Source organism: Girardinichthys multiradiatus, chromosome 3, assembly GCF_021462225.1.
Source record: "Girardinichthys multiradiatus isolate DD_20200921_A chromosome 3, DD_fGirMul_XY1, whole genome shotgun sequence".
NCBI lineage: Eukaryota > Metazoa > Chordata > Actinopteri > Cyprinodontiformes > Goodeidae > Girardinichthys > Girardinichthys multiradiatus.
Window position 1 is genome coordinate 3,376,365 of NC_061796.1, and position 19,339 is coordinate 3,395,703.

At 42.1% G+C, this 19,339-nt stretch overlaps 2 protein-coding genes across 2 annotated transcripts; both read right to left on the minus strand.

Moving 5' to 3' along the window:
* Positions 1 to 637: 637 nt before the first annotated feature.
* LOC124864157 (protein FAM8A1-like) lies at positions 638 to 10,040 on the minus strand. The gene is made up of 5 exons (XM_047358827.1): positions 9,356 to 10,040; positions 3,375 to 3,495; positions 2,425 to 2,548; positions 2,183 to 2,322; positions 638 to 2,089 (listed from the first exon to the last, which is right to left on the minus strand). Exons 1-5 carry the CDS (start codon positions 9,822 to 9,824, stop codon positions 1,945 to 1,947), a joined length of 999 nt encoding a protein of 332 aa, XP_047214783.1. The 5' UTR covers positions 9,825 to 10,040; the 3' UTR covers positions 638 to 1,944.
* Positions 10,041 to 14,907: 4,867 nt separating this feature from the next.
* fabp4b (fatty acid binding protein 4b) lies at positions 14,908 to 15,939 on the minus strand. Its single transcript, XM_047361448.1, has 4 exons — positions 15,716 to 15,939; positions 15,439 to 15,614; positions 15,243 to 15,344; positions 14,908 to 15,028 (listed from the first exon to the last, which is right to left on the minus strand). The coding sequence occupies exons 1-4, from the start codon at positions 15,786 to 15,788 to the stop codon at positions 14,975 to 14,977; spliced, it is 405 nt and encodes a 134-aa protein (XP_047217404.1). The 5' UTR covers positions 15,789 to 15,939; the 3' UTR covers positions 14,908 to 14,974.
* Positions 15,940 to 19,339: the final 3,400 nt, after the last annotated feature.

Consider the following 19,339-nt stretch of genomic DNA (forward strand, 5'->3'; position numbering starts at 1 on the left):
TGTCCTCAGGAAGGATCTTCTTGTCTTTGGGTTTAATTAAACCAGCTCCTGTGGCATGATGCCTACCAGGGAGGGGGTCACTGTAATCTGGCAGCACCATCTGTGGCTGTCATCTGAAGCTGCCACTTAAAGAGCCTAACACATTCATCATGTCAACACTTGCCACCAGCTCAAGCTTCCTTAGCCTCGTTCAAGCAGGATATGCAAAATGTCATAAGATGGATGTGTTGGGAAAGTGTTTTTAAAGGCAGCTGTTCTTAAATTTGGTTAAAAAAAATTAATGTCATGACATCAGCTGGGTTTTTTTCCTGATGAAACATCTTGTACACATTCCACCCTAACATGGAACATAGATGCTGCAGTGCACTGAACTTATTCCTTAAAATGAGTCAACGCAGGACAAATTTAGCCTCTGCATTAATGGTAACTGTACACTAGATGGAGTACTAGCACACTAGTACAAAGAAATTAACCGGCAGTCTGCAGTCTCAATAAAAGATTTTTTTTTGCATGAGCCACTGCAATAAAAGATTTGTCAAGAATTATTTACACATCTTTACTAAAAGGTGTCCAAAATGGTGCAGGATGCTGTAAATATTTCATATGTAGTTGAATAGCAAACAATAAAACAAAGATGTCACAGAAACACCTGGAACTGGCGGTTTCATTTAATGTTCATAAATGCAAAAACATTTAGTTCCACAATACGCGTCACAGCTCAGCTTCTTTGTTGCGTACATGTCAGAGCAAGCCAAGGTGAGGGTTTACATTTTCATTCAAGACATTTGACACGTGAGGTTAAACCAGAGCTTTTTTTTAATTGCAAAGCAAGCACAGTGTGTCACTCCCACAGTGTCGATCATCATTTGAAAAGTGAACAGTCTGACCACGGAGCGGCTGAAATAAATCTGTGCAATCCTGTTTTCAACAAGATGTTGTGCAATACTTAAATACAGAATAAAACTGATTGATGTTTAGCACGTTTAAATACTACCCAGAGCATTTGTTTGTTTGAAAAGTACAGTTTGGATCTCAATTTGATGACAGAGTAACATCCTCTAACAAATTCAAGAGTAGTCTGAATGTGCAAAAGGAGAAAGATGAAAATGAATACCGGGAGGCCCCATGGAGGCACTGGAATTATTCCATCTGCTAAAAAACATTCCCAAAACCTTTGCTGGTTCAAAATAGTAAGTAGACAGCAGAGAAGTGTCCATCTTGACTGTTATTAAGACTCAAAACCATCATCATGCTGTTGCAACTTTGATATAAATCCTAAATAATAAATACTGTGTTTTAAACCTTTCCAGCAATGTTCTTAAATGTAATTAAATAAAAATACCTCCTGCTCCATTTTTTTTCAACATTCCTGGCATCAAAAATACAATTAGCATACATTTTTCAATAATATAAAGTGTGATCATTTTTCTTGGTACTTTTTTCAGTTTAATAAAGGGTTTAAATTAGTTATCTTTACATTGTACAGTCTCCTTACTGGCGTTTGGAAACAGGGCTGTGATGCAGAGGTACTGAGGGGTACAATAACATCAATGCATGAGCAGTAGTTCAAACACTGATCCAGACATGGCATTCACCCTTAATAGGGTGAGAATTTCAAACGAAGCAAAGCTTGTGTTAACAATGAAATGGATTATTTCCTTTTAATCACCTTCATTCCTCCTGTGTATAAAAAGCAGCTGAAGTTTGGCATGAAACAGACACTGAGCGCAGCACCTTCATGCAGAAATACACCGAGCTGTGAACCTAAATAGTTCAAACTGAAGTGTTTCAGACTCAGCCACTGTCCCAAATCTCTTCCATTCATAGCGGTGTCACAGGTTAGGTGGGTGCGCTCTTTACAAAGACATCATCTTTGCATCTGTTTCCTGTTCAGTCATTTTACTCTTGATCAATTTTATTTAAACCCCCCCATCCGCTTCAGCGTCATCTGACTCTGGAGCGCTTGACAACTATCGTACCAGCTACCATATCGTAGACAGTTCTGTTGTGCTGGAAGAAGAGGAGCGTGATAAAGGCTGGGAAAAAGAAGGCAATGGAGAAGTTCTTGTTCAGGGCTCGGACAGTTGACCTGTAGTGGAAGACAGGAGGACAAGGTCACGATTTGAGGCTGAGCTGGGACAGATTTAAGAAGAAGAAAATAACTGTAAAATAAGCTGCTTACGCAGACAGGGAAACGTTGGTTGCCGGCACCACAAGCACCCTGTTGGGCTGAACCAGAACAGACGAGTCGCACGTAACAACTCTGAGTCCGATGAGGAATTTGCCTGGAGTGGCGCCTCCGGCTCCCCAAATGCACACAATCTGAATGCAGAAAGGATTCATATTAGTCATTTGATGTCTGCAGTTTGCAGCTATACAGTTGGCATTAAAGAGACTTTGGAATATTTTATTAAAGCTCCTTACCTCATAAAAGCAAACTAATATCCGATACACGAGGGCAACAAGCATCATTTTCTGGAGCTCCTCCATCGATGTGTCTTCATCAATTTCCTCCACGATGAAGTGCATGGCGAACTTGGAAACATCTCTGAGGTAAAACAGATCTAGATGCAAACAACTGACGTTTTTCCACTTAGAGTGCCTTTTTTATTTGTCAGAGTACAGCAACAAACCTCAGTGTATTTTATGTGGTAGACCAACACAAGGTGGTGGCTAATTTTGAAGGATATGTAGTTTTCTTTTTTTAGTTGTGTTTTTACAAATAAAAATATGAAAACTGTGGCATGCATTTGAATTCAGCCCATTGTGTCAACAGCTTAGCTTGTTTTGACTCAAAGTGTTGCCCACTCATCTTTGCAAAATAGCCCAAACTCAGAGTCAGTCACATTCAATGGAGAACATCTGTGATCATCAATTTTAAGTCTCACCACAGATTCTTAATTGGATATAGGTCTTTACTTTTTCTGGGCCATTCTCACTGAAGAACATAATTTGTTACATTGCAACTGTGGTTGCATGTCTACAGTCGTTCTCCTGCTGGACAGCGAAATCTGCCTTGGATTCAGCTTTTTTGCTGCCTCCAACAGGTTCTCTTCTAGGGTTACCCTGTATTTAGCTCCAATCATCTCTGACCAGCTTCCCTGTCCATGCTGGATAAAAGTATCCCCATAGCATGATCCTACCACCACCGTGGTACTTGCAGTATTAGTTTTGAAACACAGCATTCCAAATTTAGATTGGCAAGTTTAATTTTGGTCCCATCCGACCACAGTCCCATTTTACACATGTTTACATTCTTCCGTCAAGTATCATATTACCCCATAATTATGTGCTACTTTGTGTTGGTCCATCACATAAAATCCTAAACAAAAAACAGTTATTATCTCATTACTACATGAACAAAATCAACTCACTTTATTCCACTTAGGTGCATGATACTGATGATTATGGTTGCTTTGATGAAAAACAATATGAAGAAATCCACAATCTCTGCCATAAGTCTTTGGAGAGGTGAAGGAATGCTGTACTCCCGACCTGGTGAGAAGAGGCATGAAGATTTGCATCAGTATTTCAAAGGAACATAACCTCTTCATTTCTAAACTATTCTTAGAAAACAAGGAACTAATTTGCAAACTGCAACAAAAGTTTAACTATTATTTTTCTCCATAAATGAGAAATACAGGTCCTTCTCAAAATATTAGCATATTGTGATAAAGTTCATTATTTTCCATAATGTCATGATGAAAATTTAACATTCATATATTTTAGATTCATTGCACACTAACTGAAATATTTCAGGTCATTTATTGTCTTAATATGGATGATTTTGGCATACAGCTCATGAAAACCCAAAATTCCTATCTCACAAAATTAGCATATTTCATCCAACCAATAAAAGAAAAGTGTTTTTAATGCAAAAAACGGTCAACCTTCAAATAATCATGTACAGTTATGCACTCAATACTTGGTCAGGAATCCTTTTGCAGAAATGACTGCTTCAATGCAGCGTGGCATGGAGGCAATCAGCCTGTGGCACTGCTGAGGTCTTATGGAGGCCCAGGATGCTTCGATAGTGGCCTTTAGCTCATCCAGAGTGTTGGGTCTTGAGTCTCTCAACGTTCTCTTCACAATATCCCACAGATTCTCTATGGGGTTCAGGTCAGGAGAGTTGGCAGGCCAATTGAGCACAGTGATACCATGGTCAGTAAACCATTTACCAGTGGTTTTGGCACTGTGAGCAGGTGCCAGGTCGTGCTGAAAAATGAAATCTTCATCTCCATAAAGCTTTTCAGCAATGGAAGCATGAAGTGCTCCAAAATCTCCTGATAGCTAGCTGCATTGACCCTGCCCTTGATAAAACACAGTGGACCAACACCAGCAGCTGACACGGCACCCCAGACCATCACTGACTGTGGGTACATGACACTGGACTTCTGGCATTTTGGCATTTCCTTCTCCCCAGTCTTCCTCCAGACTCCGGCACCTTGATTTCCGAATGACATGCAGAATTTGCTTTCATCTGAAAAAAGTACTTTGGACCACTGAGCAACAGTCCAGTGCTGCTTCTCTGTAGCCCAGGTCAGACGCTTCTGCCGCTGTTTCTGGTTCAAAAGTGGCTTGACCTGGGGAATGCGGCACCTGTAGCCCATTTCCTGCACACGCCTGTGCACGGTGGCTCTGGATGTTTCTACTCCAGACTCAGTCCACTGCTTCCGCAGGTCCCCCAAGGTCTGGAATCGGCCCTTCTCCACAATCTTCCTCAGGGTCCGGTCACCTCTTCTCGTTGTGCAGCGTTTTCTGCCACACTTTTTCCTTCCCACAGACTTCCCACTGAGGTGCCTTGATACAGCACTCTGGGAACAGCCTATTCGTTCAGAAATGTCTTTCTGTGTCTTACCCTCTTGCTTGAGGGTGTCAATAGTGGCCTTCTGGACAGCAGTCAGGTCGGCAGTCTTACCCATGATTGGGGTTTTGAGTGATGAACCAGGCTGGGAGTTTTAAAGGCCTCAGGAATCTTTTGCAGGTGTTTAGAGTTAACTCGTTGATTCAGATGATTAGGTTCATAGCTCGTTTAGAGACCCTTTTAATGATATGCTAATTTTGTGAGATATGAATTTTGGGTTTTCATGAGCTGTATGCCAAAATCATCCATATTAAGACAATAAAAGACCTGAAATATTTAAGTTAGTGTGCAATGAATCTAAAATATATGAATGTTAAATTTTCATCATGACATTATGGAAAATAATGAACTTTATCACAATATGCTAATATTTTGAGAAGGACCTGTAGATGGTGGCAAATTAGACTCAAAGGCTTAGGTGAACTTTGTAACAAAATCAGGAACTATGTTCATTATGCAACCTTAATACTGCAAAAACCTCAACAGCAAACGCACTGCCTAAATAAGTCCTTTGTCATACTTGAAAGTACTCATACTCGTACTCGTAGTCTTCCGCTTTATCCGGGACCGGGTCGCGGGGGCAGCAGACTCAGCAGAGACGCCCAGACGTCCCTCTCCCCAGACACTCCAGCTCCTCCGGGGGGAACCCAAGGCGTTCCCAGGCCAGCCGAGAGACATAGTCCCTCCAGCGTGTCCTGGGCCGTCCCCTGGGCCTCCTCCCGGTGGGACGTGCCTGGAACACCTCCCGAGGAAGGCGTCCAGGAGGCATCCGGTATAGATGCCCGAGCCACCTCAACTGGCTCCTCTCGATGTGGAGGAGCAGCGGCTCTACTCCAAGCCCCTCCCGGATGGCCGAGCTCCTCACCCTATCTCTAAGGGAGTGCCCGGCCACCCTACGGAGGAATCTCATTTCAGCCGCTTGTATCCGGGATCTCGTTCTTTCGGTCATGACCCAAAGTTCATGGCCATAGGTGAGGGTAGGAATGTAGACCGACCGGTAAATTGAGAGCTTTGCTTTTCGGCTCAGCTCTCTCTTCACCACAACGGACCGGCACAGTGCCCCCATTACTGTGGCAGCCGCACCGATCCGTCTGTCGATCTCCCGCTCCATTCTTCCCTCACTCGTGAACAAGACCCCGAGATACGTAAACTCCTCCACTTGAGGCAGGAACTCCCCTCCAACCTGAAGAGGACAAGCCACCCTTTTCCGGTTGAGTTCCATGGCCTCGGACTTGGAGGAGCTGATCCTCATCCCAGCCGCTTCGCACTCGGCTGCGAACCGCCACAGCGCATGCTGTAGGTCTCGGCTAGAGGGGGCCAGCAGGACCACGTCATCCGCAAAAAGAAGAGACGAAATCCACTGGTCCCCAAACCAGACCCGCTTCGGCCCTTGGCTGCGTCTAGAAATCCTGTCCATAAAAGTTATGAACAGGACCGGTGACAAAGGGCAGCCCTGCCGGAGTCCAACATGCACCGGGAACAGGTCCGACTTAGTGCCAGCAATGCGGACCAAACTCCTGCTCCGCTTGTACAGGGACCGGATGGCCCCTAATAAAGGGCCCCCGATTCCATACTCCTGGAGCACCCCCCACAGGGCATCACGAGGGACACAGTCGAATGCCTTCTCCAAGTCCACAAAACACATGTGAACCGGTTGGGCAAACTCCCATGAACCCTCGAGCACCCTGTAGAGGGTATAGAGCTGGTCCAGTGTTCCACGGCCGGGACGAAAACCACACTGCTCCTCCTGAAGCCGGGGTTCGACTATCGGTCGTACTCTCCTCTCTAATACCCTGGCGTAGGCTTTACCAGGGAGGCTGAGGAGTGTGATCTCCCTGTAGTTGGAACACACCCTCTGGTCCCCTTTCTTATGAAGGGGGACCACCACCCCAGTCTCCCAGTCCAGAGGCACTGTCCCCGACCGCCACGCAATGTTGAAGAGGCGTGTCAACCATGACGGCCCTACAACATCCAGAGACTTGAGGTACTCAGGGCGGATCTCATCCACTCCCGAAGCCTTGCCACCGCGGAGCTTTTTAACCACCTCGGTGACTTCAGCCTGGGTGATGAAAGAGTCCAACCCCGAGTCCCCAGCCTCTGTTTCCACCAGGGAATGCGTGATGGCAGGATTGAGGAGATCCTCGGAGTACTCCTTCCACCGCCCGATAATGTCCTCAGTCGAGGTCAGCAGTCTCCCGCCCCCACTGTAAACAGTGTTGGCAAAGCACTGCTTCCCCCTCCAGAGGCGCCGGATGGTTTGCCAGAATCGCTTCGAGGCCAACCGGTAGTCCTTCTCCATGGCCTCACCGAACTCCTCCCAGGCCCGAGTTTTTGCATCTGCCACAGCCCGGGCCGCAGCACGCTTGGCCTCACGGTACCCGTCAGCGTCCTCAGGAGTCCCACAAGCCAACCACAGCCGATAGGACTCCTTCTTCAGCTTGACAGCATCCCTTACTGCCGGTGTCCACCACCGGGTTCTGGGATTGCCGCCGCGACAGGCACCAAAGACCTTACAGCCGCAGCTACGGGCAGCAGCATCGACAATAGATGCGGAGAACATGGTCCACTCGGACTCTATGTCTCCAACATCCCCCGGGATCTGGTCGAAGCTCTCCCGGAGGTGGGAGTTGAATACATCCCTGGCCGAGGGCTCCACCAGGCATTCCCAGCAGACCTTCACTATGTGCTTGGGCCTGCCAAGTCTGTCCGGCTTTCTCCTCCTCCAGCGGATCCAACTCACCACCAGGTGGTGATCAGTGGACAGCTCAGCCCCTCTCTTCACCCGAGTGTCCAAAACATGCGGCCGAAGGTCTGATGATACGACAACAAAGTCGATCATCGACCTCCTTCCTAGGGTGTCCTGGTGCCAAGTGCACTGATGGACACCCTAATGTTTGAACATGGTGTTCGTTATGGACAATCCGTGACTAGCACAGAAGTCCAATAACAAAACACCACTCGGATTCAGATCAGGGAGGCTATTCTTCCCGATCACGCCTCTCCAGGTGTCACTGTCGTTCCCCACGTGGACGTTGAAGTCCCCCAGTAGAATAATGGAGTCCCCGGGAGGGGCACTATCCAGCACCCCCGACAGGGACGCCAAGAAGGCCGGATACTCTGCACTACCACACGGCCCGTAGGCTGAAATGATAGTCAGAGACCTCTCCCCAACCCGAAGGCGCAGGGATACGACCCTCTCATCCACTGGGGTAAACCCCAACACAAGACGGCTGAGCTGGGGGCAACAAGCAAACCCACACCAGCCCGCCGCCTCTCCCCGTGGGCCACTCCAGAGTAGAAGAGAGTCCAACCCCTCTCAAGGAGATGGGTTCCAGAGCCCACGCTGTGCGTGGAGGCGAGTCCGACTATTTCTAGTCGATATCTCTCGACCTCCCGCACAAGCTCATGCTCCTTCCCCCCCAGCGAGGTGACATTCCACGTCCCTAGAGCCAGCCTAAGCATCCGGGGATCGGGCCGCTGAGGTCTCCACCTTCGTGCGCCACCCAATCCTCTTTGCGCCGGTCCCTCACGGTTCCCCCTGCAGGTGGTGGGCCCGCACGGGGATGGCCTCGCGTCTCTCGTTCGGGCTTGGCCCGGCCGGGTCCCGCGAGGAGCAACCCGGCCACCAGGCGCTCTCCGACGAGTCCCGACCCCAGGCCTGGCTCCAGGGTGGGACCCGGCTCCGCCGTACTGGGCGACGTCACGTGCCTCGATATTTTGGTCCTCATGAAGGATTCTTGAACCACTCTTTGTCTGACCCATCACCTAGAGCCTGTTTGCCATGGGAGACCCTACCAGGGGCATTTAGGCCCCAGACAACATAGGTTCTAGGATCATTTGAGCACTCAAACCCCTCCACCATGTTAAGGTGGCGGTTCAAGGTGGGGCATACTTGAAAGTACACAATATAAACATGACATATTTAAAAAAAAAAAACATTTTACTTTACAAAATGAAAGTTTTCCAAACCGTCCCAACCTGAGACCAAACCCTTAGTGTAAGCCCAAACAAATCTTAACAGTTTGTTAAAAGTAATGATTAGTACAAAGCGTGAGCAACAAGAAAATATAGAGCCAATTAAACAATCTCCAAAAACGACGGATAGACGCATATATATTTATTGCTCTTCTAGGCATTATTTTTCTTTCCTTTAGCTTCATAAACTGTTATGCTGCACTTCAGCTGAGTGTTACTGTTGATCACCTTTCATAATAAGCTAAATCTAAGTATTACTAAGTTTTACTGTAGTGATTGGTGGGCTTAACTGGAAGTGGGTTGCCAAATTTAATTTTAATAGAGATTGTATCTCTTCTGTGGCATTTTGGCCAAGAGCTGTTTCAAAGATGTGCTTTAGAAGTAAACTTTGTTTTGAAACTATTATTTCAAACGGAAAGCACGAGTTCTTCATGGTCTCACTTGTACACTGCAATATCAACCGGTAAGTGTAAATAAAGGTGGTCTTTGTGGAGCCTAAAAGGTGATAGCCTTTACCGGGTCTCTGTGCATTTCCGTGATCCCGCTGCGGCTGTAGCTGCTGTTGCTGAGCGGCCGCTGGGGCCCCGACAGCCGCTTCTGCCGCTCGGCTGCTCGGGGAGTTCACCGTAGGTGGATACGGAGACAACGGAAGGCCAAAGGGAGCGTTTTGCCAGATCTGAGGGTTAAAAACAAGAGCAGTGGACGTCCCGCTGGGTGGCTGTAAACAGGGAGGGACGGCCGATGCTGAAGCTAACAGCCAGCTTTGCCAGTTCACATATCCAGTGTAGTATTGCCACATCCATGCCTGCAGCTTCTCACAGTATTCCGCCGTTGAACAGCTTCCAGCGGACTGGTTATTAACTTCTGCGATCTTCTGCCTGTCAGTTCTGTAGGTAGCGTCGTCAAGAAGTGTCTTAACTTGTTCAACAAAAGGTTTATTCTTCCCCTTGTCCACTTCCATGATTGTGTTTTCTTGGTCAGCCATGTTTAAAGGCGAAGCATCGCGTACGGTGTTGGATTATTACATCCGGAAGAAGTTAAAATAATAGTTATGATGATATCATTCTTGATTGAACCTAACTGCTTGATGAGCAATTAATGTTGCACACACTCTTGTCATCATCTACTTAAGAATACATTCTCCCAACATTAATTTCGACATAAAAGAATGTTGTGGCACTCCCCGTCAATGCTGTGGTACAGTCCATCTTTACTCGGTAATACAAGAATCTGCCACAAGATATCAGCATTTCTGCAGGATAGAAACTAACAAAAATGAGAATTGGGGTTTTTAATTTCACCTCTTTGCTACCGCTGATAATGATGTTTAAAATACGGAGCCCGCGAGGGGACATGAGGGGATTTTTACTTTTGCGTCCCCACGCAATATTTTTGCGTTCGCTCACAATACTTTTTGCGTTATCACGCAATACCTTTACGTTCCCTCGTAAAAGTTGTTAATCGCCTTGAGAAAGCTGTGCGTTTTGGAACAGCCATGTTCCAATGACATGACAAACTGCTCACAACACAAACTGCACTTATATGCCATTAGTATGCTTTATTTGTCATATGCAGATTAACACACTCAACAATGCAATGAAATGCTTGGGATAGCAAGAACCGTTCAACTCACTATAAAAACAGCACTAATGGCGTGCAATAAAAAAAAGGAGCACATCGTGCAGCAGCAATAAGCTAATAAAGTGTCACAAATGTGGTTTAGTGCAGTATTGTTCAGAGTTCAGTAGTCTGACAGCTTGTGGATAATAACTGTCTTTAAGTCTGATTGAATATCCTTTCATTTAAGGTCGATTTCAAAATAAAACTCAATAAATCTAAAAAAGGGTGTGGTGTTTGTTCCATTTTTGCAGTTTTCTGGTTTGGAAACTTTCCCTCAAAGTATTGCGAGATAACGCAAAAAGTATTGCGAGGGAACACAAAAGTATTGCGAGCGAATGCAAAAATATTGTAAGCAAACGCAAAAGTATTGCGTGGGACACAAAAGGGAAAAGGAAATAACGGTTTTCGATTTCTTTTTTTTGTTTGTTTTAAAAAATAACCACTGGGACAGTTGTATAAATTGTTGCAATCAATACTCTGTCTGACTCCATTTCTTCCTACAGGAATGCATTATTAATCTTCTATAACATTTTACAAGGTTGGGGAATACAGGCAGAGGGATCTTTGTACAATCTGTGTAGATCAGGGTTGTGTAACCTGTGGCTCTTAATAACTTTGACAATAAATGATATACAGGGGTTGGACAATGAAACTGAAACACCTGGTTTTAGACCACAATAATTTATTAGTATGGTGTAGGGCCTCCTTTTGCGGCCAATATAGCATCAATTCGTTTTGGGAATGATATATACAAGTCCTGCACAGTGGTCAGAGGGATTTTAAACCATTCTTCTTGCAGGATAGTGTCCAGGTCACTAGGTGATACTGGTGGAGGAAAACGTTTCCTGACTCGCTCCTTCAAAACACCCCAAAGTGGCTCAATAATATTTAGATCTGGTGACTGTGCAGGCCATGGGAGATGTTCAACTTCACTTTCATATTCATCAAACCAATCTTTCACCAGTCTTGCTGTGTGTATTGGTGCATTGTCATCCTGATACACGGCACCGCCTTCAGGATACAATGTTTGAACCATTGGATGTACATGGTCCTCAAGAATGGTTCGGTAGTCCTTGGCAGTGACACGCCCATCTAGCACAAGTATTGGGCCAAGGGAATGCCATGATATGGCAGCCCAAACCATCACTGATCCACCCCCATGCTTCACTCTGGGCATGCAACAGTCTGGGTGGTACACTTCTTTGGGGCTTCTCCACACCGTAACTCTCCTGGATGTGGGGAAAACAGTAAAGGTGGACTCATCAGAGAACAATACATGTTTCACATTGTCCACAACCCAAGATTTGCGCTCCTTGCACCATTGAAACCGACGTTTAGCATTAGCATGAGTGACCAAAGGTTTGGCTATAGCAGCCCGGCCGTGTATATTGACCCTGTGGAGCTCCTGACGGACAGTTCTGGTGGAAACAGGAGAGTTGAGGTGCACATTTAATTCTGCCGTGATTTGGGCAGCCGTGGTTTTATGTTTTTTGGATACAATCTGGGTTAGCACCCGAACATCCCTTTCAGACAGCTTCCTCTTGCGTCCACAGTTAATCCTGTTGGATGTGGTTCGTCCTTCTTGGTGGTATGCTGACATTACCCTGGATACCGTGGCTCTTGATACATCACAAAGACTTGCTGTCTTGGTCACAGATGTGCCAGCAAGACGTGCACCAACAATTTGTCCTCTTATGAACTCTGGTATGTCACCCATAATGTTGTGTGCATTTCAATATTTTGAACAAAACTGTGCTCTTACCCTGCTAATTGAACCTTCACACTCTGCTCTTACTGGTGGAATGTGCAATCAATGAAGACTGGATACCAGGCTGGTCCAGTTTAGCCATGAAACCTCCCACACTAAAATGACAGGTGTTTCAGTTTCATTGTCCAACCCCTGTAGTTATCAGTTTTGTAAGAAAAAAACAAGAGGAAATAGGAAAGACTGGTTTTAGAGCTTCATCTGTAAAGAACAAAATTGGGTAAAATACATTTTATAGCTCTTCACTCATCATTATCCAGACTCCAGAGTCCTTTTAAGCTCTATTCTCTTTAGCAAACCAGGGTATCCATAAGATTCAGATTTTTGGATTGAGATAACCAAAGAGAAAGGTTGATTTTGTATCTGATGAGTCATTTTGGTATTGATTGGCCCATTAGTCCATGATGTCATAGATTTTACCAGGTTTGCCAGAACATTTAGAGATCAAAAAGCTACCAAAGACAATCTTAACAGTGGGAAAGAGGTGCTTAATCATCTTTTGTTTTTGTCAGACCTACCTTCCTAGGCTGTACTAAAAGCTGGTTAATGTGGTGCATTTAGGGATTCAGAGGGTTTTTCTTTTTACCAATCTCTGTGTTTGTTTACAGTTCAGTCCATGTTTCATCCCATGGCTGGGGCGCAACACCAACTAACCACATTTTCGTTTGTGGTGGCAGGAGAAAAAACAGGTTGCATGGGATGGCAGCCCAAGGAAAATAGAAAGTTATGAATTATTATTTAGAAGGTCCTAGAAACTCTGTTCAACTTAAATAGTAAAACACAGATTCTAAAAAAGGCTTCAGATCATTTTTTTTTCTACCGGAATGTTTAGAGATACCAATAATTAGGTCACCAGTGATTTTGTTCAAAACAATTGTTGGATATGTTCCCATACTGCAGAAATGTTCAGAAATTAAAGATAGCATTAATAAAATGTGTGAAATACTGCAGTAAATATGATTTTTAAGGCTTTCTTCTATGCATAGCAACAACAACAAAAAAACCTTTATATAAAATACAGTGAACAACTGCTTTAAGCACCTGCATTATCAGTATATATAAAAACACTTGAGTCTGATTGAATGAAAACCATCTAAACTGACAGGGCAAGGGGAGCTTTTATCAAAAAGAGAGTCTCAATAATACACTCCACAAATGTGGCAGAACCCAAAAGGAAATCTGGTCAGTTTTGACCAAGAAGAATGGCAAAAAGAAAGAAAATATTATATCCTATATATATTATAAAGTATGCCACAAGCCATGTAGGTAACACTGAAAACATGTGGAAGAAGGTGCTCTAATCAGCTGAGACCAAATAACTTTTTTGACCTACATGGAAAATACAATGTTTGGCAGAAAACTAGCGCTGCCTATCAATCTAAACACAATCCTCACTTTGAACCATGTGGGTGGCAGACTCTTTCTTTTCTTTCAACAGGGACAAGGGAGCTGGTGACAGTTGTTGGGAAGCCAAACAACCCTAAACATACAATCTAAGCTACCATGTAATGGTCTGAATCAAAATACTTGTGTTCGAATGGCCCAGTCAAAGTGTAGACAAATCTATCATAGAATCTACCACAATTTTTACCTTTTTGTGCTTGTTAGTAAAGGTATATTGTAACCAAATTTTATAATTTATTTCCGTGTTTTGCTAGTTGCTTGAACTGGACTGAAAGAAACCCTTAAAAAATATTCATGTAACATCTAATGCACTTTGATATGCATTATGATCCAGACATTGTTATGGTTAACCCATCCTTAAATGGGTTAACATACATTTACTAGAACAGACATGACTTTGTTGGCTTCAGACTCTCTCCCTAACCGTAGGAGCAGATAAGGGGATTTAGAACAATACAATAATTCAGCTGATAGATTAAGAGGGTAAAGCCAATTCAAAAGGAAGCCTGCTTCCTAAATCCTGCACCCCCACACAAAGCTTAATCCGAGGTAACAGGATTTCTTAAAAAAGTTTGATGGGAAGACTGTAATTTTCCTCAAGTTAACAAAACTTCAAACAGAACTCTACTTTGACGAAAATGCTCATGTTTTTCATCATAATCAGTGCAATTATTGTTGCTCGACTACAGCCTCAATACAAGCATTCAAGTGCTGCCTTAGCGGGATCATGGGGCGACCCAGTTTCAAGAAACCACCATCTAAAACCCATTGTGTGCTCTTGCTCAACTCTCCCATCTGTGCATCCCAGATAAGAGGCCTACTGCAGACTGGGTGGAAGTTTCATGGCAATCACCTAAGCACGTATTTGACATCCCAGATCAGTCATAGGACTGCAATGCTTGTCATTCAGACTTTTGATACTACTGCATCCCATCAACATTTAATGCTTTTTAACCTAAACATTTCACCCAGTTGGAATACTTTCAATTTAAAACAGTTGACTAGCACAGTACCAAGGCCTATGAACCAATAACAGGAGGCATTAGCGTCTCAAGGCCATGATTAGGCTTGGAAATCATCCCAGTTTAATCAGTGCTATTAAGTAGCTTTGAAAACTTCACAATTTAATCAGAAAAAAAAAAAAAAAAACTTTTAGAGGGAGCTCAACTTAATCTCCACCCACAATTATGCTTCAGCTATATACAGACCCTTACATTTGTAGCCATAAAAAACATCCATCAAGGAAGAAGCCACCCAATAACCACAACTGAACAGAAGGTAGCATCACAAGTTTTATTTAGATCTTCGGATAACTCAATGCATTCATCTGTGTTGTCAAAAGGAGGTTATGCTGCTTTTTCATATGTCCTAACAGCAACAACATCTTCCATTATGCATTTCTGTTGAAACAGGAGATCAACCATTAGTCATTTTAAAAGTGTCAAATGCAAAACTTGAATTACTAAACATGGTAGACAGATCAGGTACTTTGCCACAATAAATCAGCTCCTTAAAATGTTACATTATAAAAGGGAAACAATGATTTAAAAAAAAAAAAAGCCATGTGGGTTTGAAGAGCTACAAGTCAAAGTTTGCATCAAGTATTTTACTCACAGCTTTAAGTTTTCCATCTTGAACCTCTCTCTCCAGAGTTGTAGTCTTTTCATCCCAGGACTGTTTCTGCACAAGTTTCCCATTCTCAATGGTGAAGATGGACTTATTGGGAATAAACAAATAAAACACGTGTAAATATGGAGGCTTAGTTTAGATAGTTAAAGTGATAATATAAGTTAATGATACAATGACCCACCCTCGCGCTGCGACCATCTGCTGTCGTCTCATCGAACTCCTCATTCAGCTTGAACTTAATCGCGGTCGTCTTTAAAGTGCTCTCAGCCTTTATTGAAATAACCCCATCATCACCCACGCTGATCACCAGGTTAGGCTTGGCCAGGTTGCCCATCTGCCGCGTGGCAAAGCTCATACCTATAGACATTAAAAACACACAGAATTGTAAGTCATACATGCAATTAAGTGACCACAACCAATCAATCCATAAAAAAATAAATAAAATAAAATACTCTTACCGACTGCTTTCATGTATTCATCAAAGTTCTCGCTGGAAACTAGAGTCCACTTTCCAACAAACTGCTCAACCATGATGTCAGATAAGGAGCTCAGCCACCTAAAATGACCAAAGACTTCAGAGAGAAAAGAAGACCGTAACAAACTTCGTTTATTACAAGCCACAATCAGTGCGGGAATAACTCCAAACAACCAATCATCAGCAGGGGTTCTCGTTGTCTTGGAAATGGCCGGATTAGGGGGCGTGGCCTTTTATACGTTTTTTTATTTTATTTATTTAATCATGTGATGATTGGCTTGGGTTACGGCTCTGGGTTTACTGACTTTTGATATAAAAAGATCACCTGATTTTTGCCTGATTGTATAAATAGAAATCTGCATGCATGCATTCTACTCTTTCACTTAGACATTTTTATTAATTAATTGCTTTATTTAATAAATGCTTTTTATTCGGAATGACATTAAGTTATTTTTATCTGTGTAAGAAAAATATTCACGTCTTTATATCTTTTTTATTAGTTCTCAAAATAAGTTCAAAATATGTTTTTAATGCAAACATACCCTCCAAAACTGCTATATTTAGCTGGATTTAAAACAATGTATGCATTCTTGTTCCTATTAATTTTAAATAAAAATGCTTACAAACATAAATGCATTAAAAAATGTCGCCGAACATTTACATCTTCAATTCTGTTGTAATATAAATGTCAACCAGCAGATAGCGTTATTTGTTAAGCAATTTAATGCAATAGCACTTCCTTATGAATTTGTTCCACCAAATTTCTGTGAATGCAACAATCTATAAATTTGTTTCTAATATATTTTCTAATTATTTAGTACAGTGCTATGCCGGACAAACTACTTTTTTCTGACTGTCACAGACCGGATGGAAAAGGCACCCTGACAGCATAATCGCACCACCACTGTGTAGTGCCGTTGGGGTGGTGTGTTCAAAGTGATGTGCAGTGTTAGGATTATTCTGCATGTAGATTGGAAAGTTTAATTTTGGTTCCATCTGCCCACAGTCCCAACTTAGACATGTTTACATTCTTCCACTCTTCCATCAAGTATCATTTCACCCCATAATTATTTGCTACTTTGTGTTGGTCTACCGCATAAAATCCCAAATGAACAAACTGTGAAACAGATCTGCAAGGTACTGTATACATTTAACTTTCATAATACAAAAAAAGCCTGTCATCTCATTACCAGATGAACAAAATTATTTCACCTTATTCCACTTAGGTGCATGATACTGATGATTATATATGATTTGATGAAAAATAAGAAAAACAATATGAAGAAATCCATCATCTCTGCCATAAGTCTTTGGAGAGGTGAAGGAATGCTGTACTCCTGAACAGGTGAGAAGTGGCATGGAAATTAAAGATTTGCATCAATATTTCAGAAGAATATAACCTTTTAATTTGTATACTATTCTTAGAAAACAAGGAAATAATTTGCAAACTGCAACAAAACTTGTATTAGTTCTCCTTTCCTATATAAATGAGAAATAGATGGTTGCAATGAATACTTGAATTTTCTACAAACATCTTGAGTTTTCAAGGACTCTTAAAGGCTTAGGTGAACTTTCTAACAAAATCTCTGACCAGGGATTATGTTCATTATGTAACCTTTATAAGGCAACAACCTCAACAGCAAAAGAAATGCCTAAATACATGCTTTGTCATACTTTGAAGTATACAATACAAAAATGGCAACAGATAATACTTGGAGACATGTTTTAATGGCTACTGTTTTTCTCCTTTAAAAAAAATCTAAGTCTACTGATGTGAACACTTACTGAGGTATTTGTTGGCTTATTTGTAAACTATAAAACAAGTTTTGTTCATCCAAAATCCACAAATGATCCAGCATGAAGATTAGTAAAACATGTCAGTGTTGCTGTAGTGACTGGTTGGCTTAACTGGAAGTGGGCTGCAAACATAAAAGTCTGCTTAGGCCCTCATTCAACCTTTGTGTCCAATACGAGGCACAACCTGCCTTTGCAGATTAGAGCAGCACAGACTAGTACACATATTTAAAACTGATTAAAACATCTTTTATTAATTGGGTTTTACTGATAGCTAAGCACAATATATTGGCTTTTTATTTAGCAATTTGAAATATCAATTAAATAGTCTTGAGAGTTAGTTGACCCGATTGTTTTTATTGTTGTTTTTGCAAATTGTTGGGTATTTTATCTCTTCTGTAGCATTTTGGTCAAGAATCGCTTTAAAAATACAGAAATAAACTTTGTTTTGAAACAATTTATTATTTCAAACGGAAAGCATTATCCCGCTGCGGCTGTAGCTGCTGCTGAGCGTATTATGCTTTAGTATTTTAAGGGTATCTGTATGTCCTAATCTTAATCTTGCTAATAATTTTCCCTCCTTTCTGCTCCTTTTTCTAGATCTCATTTCTCCTACTGCCTTTTTGATCCTATTTAAAAATCTTCCTTTTCTATCCTCATCCCTCCTTTTCTGCCAGGTTTAGTTTGATTTTACTCCTTGCTTCTAATTTATGTGATGCTGTCAAGTTTATATGATTTTGAGTTGCCTTTTTTCCCATTACCCACTGAAATATTATTTTTGAACCCATCCTTTGTATTCTGTATGATGTATGCAGTATTTCTACTAAAATGTTTGGCCTTTTATCTGGATGACTGAGTTTAAAACTAAATAATCTGTAACTTGAATTTGAGAAAATTATTGTTTTTAATGGTTTTATGTCTTTCACCTACTGTACTGCTTAAAAAAAAACTGCTAACATATATCCTGTACAGATCTGAACAGTTTAATAAAATAATAGCACAAATAAGATAGTAACCAAATTTTTTAACTAACAAAGAAGTCAAAAATTCAAATTTAAATCAAATTGCAAATTGCTTCAATCATTCTTTTGTAAATCTTGGGCCAGGTTTATCGAATGACATCCCAGAGCCACCCAGCGCTGCTCAGAAACTACAGAAGCATAGACAGGAATCCTAGCTCTATGTTTCTCAATGCTGTGACAGAAAAAGAAATAACAAATGAACAAATAATGAATATTATTAATAAATAATATTTGCAACAATAAATCATGACTTTCTAATAAGAAAGATATGAGGGGGAATGTGATTCAGGAGAAATGTGTTACATTAGGTCAAAAGCTATTTCAGAGAGAGAAAACAATATGTACAGTTGAGAAATGCTGGCTATAAATGTTTGGACATTGCTTGTGGTGTACCTCAAGGATAATTGTCTGGCCCTTGGTTTTTCATTGAATTTCCATTGAATTAGTTTTCACCTTAAAGATGCAAACTTCCCTGGTAAAGATGTATAAAAAGTCTTAAAATAAAATCAGTAAGTGTTTTTATTGTAGTAGTGTACTCTCACACAGAAAATGTCCAACCTTTAATTTTAGTGCCTTCACCAATTGGGGAAATAACATACAAAATAGCTTATTTCTTAACAACATCACTGGTGGCACAGATTTTACAGTTCTACATTCTAAAATTGGCTCTTTTTATTGTAAAAGTTCCTTATCCTTGGTCTAGATCATTCAGATTCCTGTGTCCTATCAAGCTCTATTCTCTTTAGCAAATCCCGCCACGGGTTTCATAAAGTTCAGGATTAAAATGACCA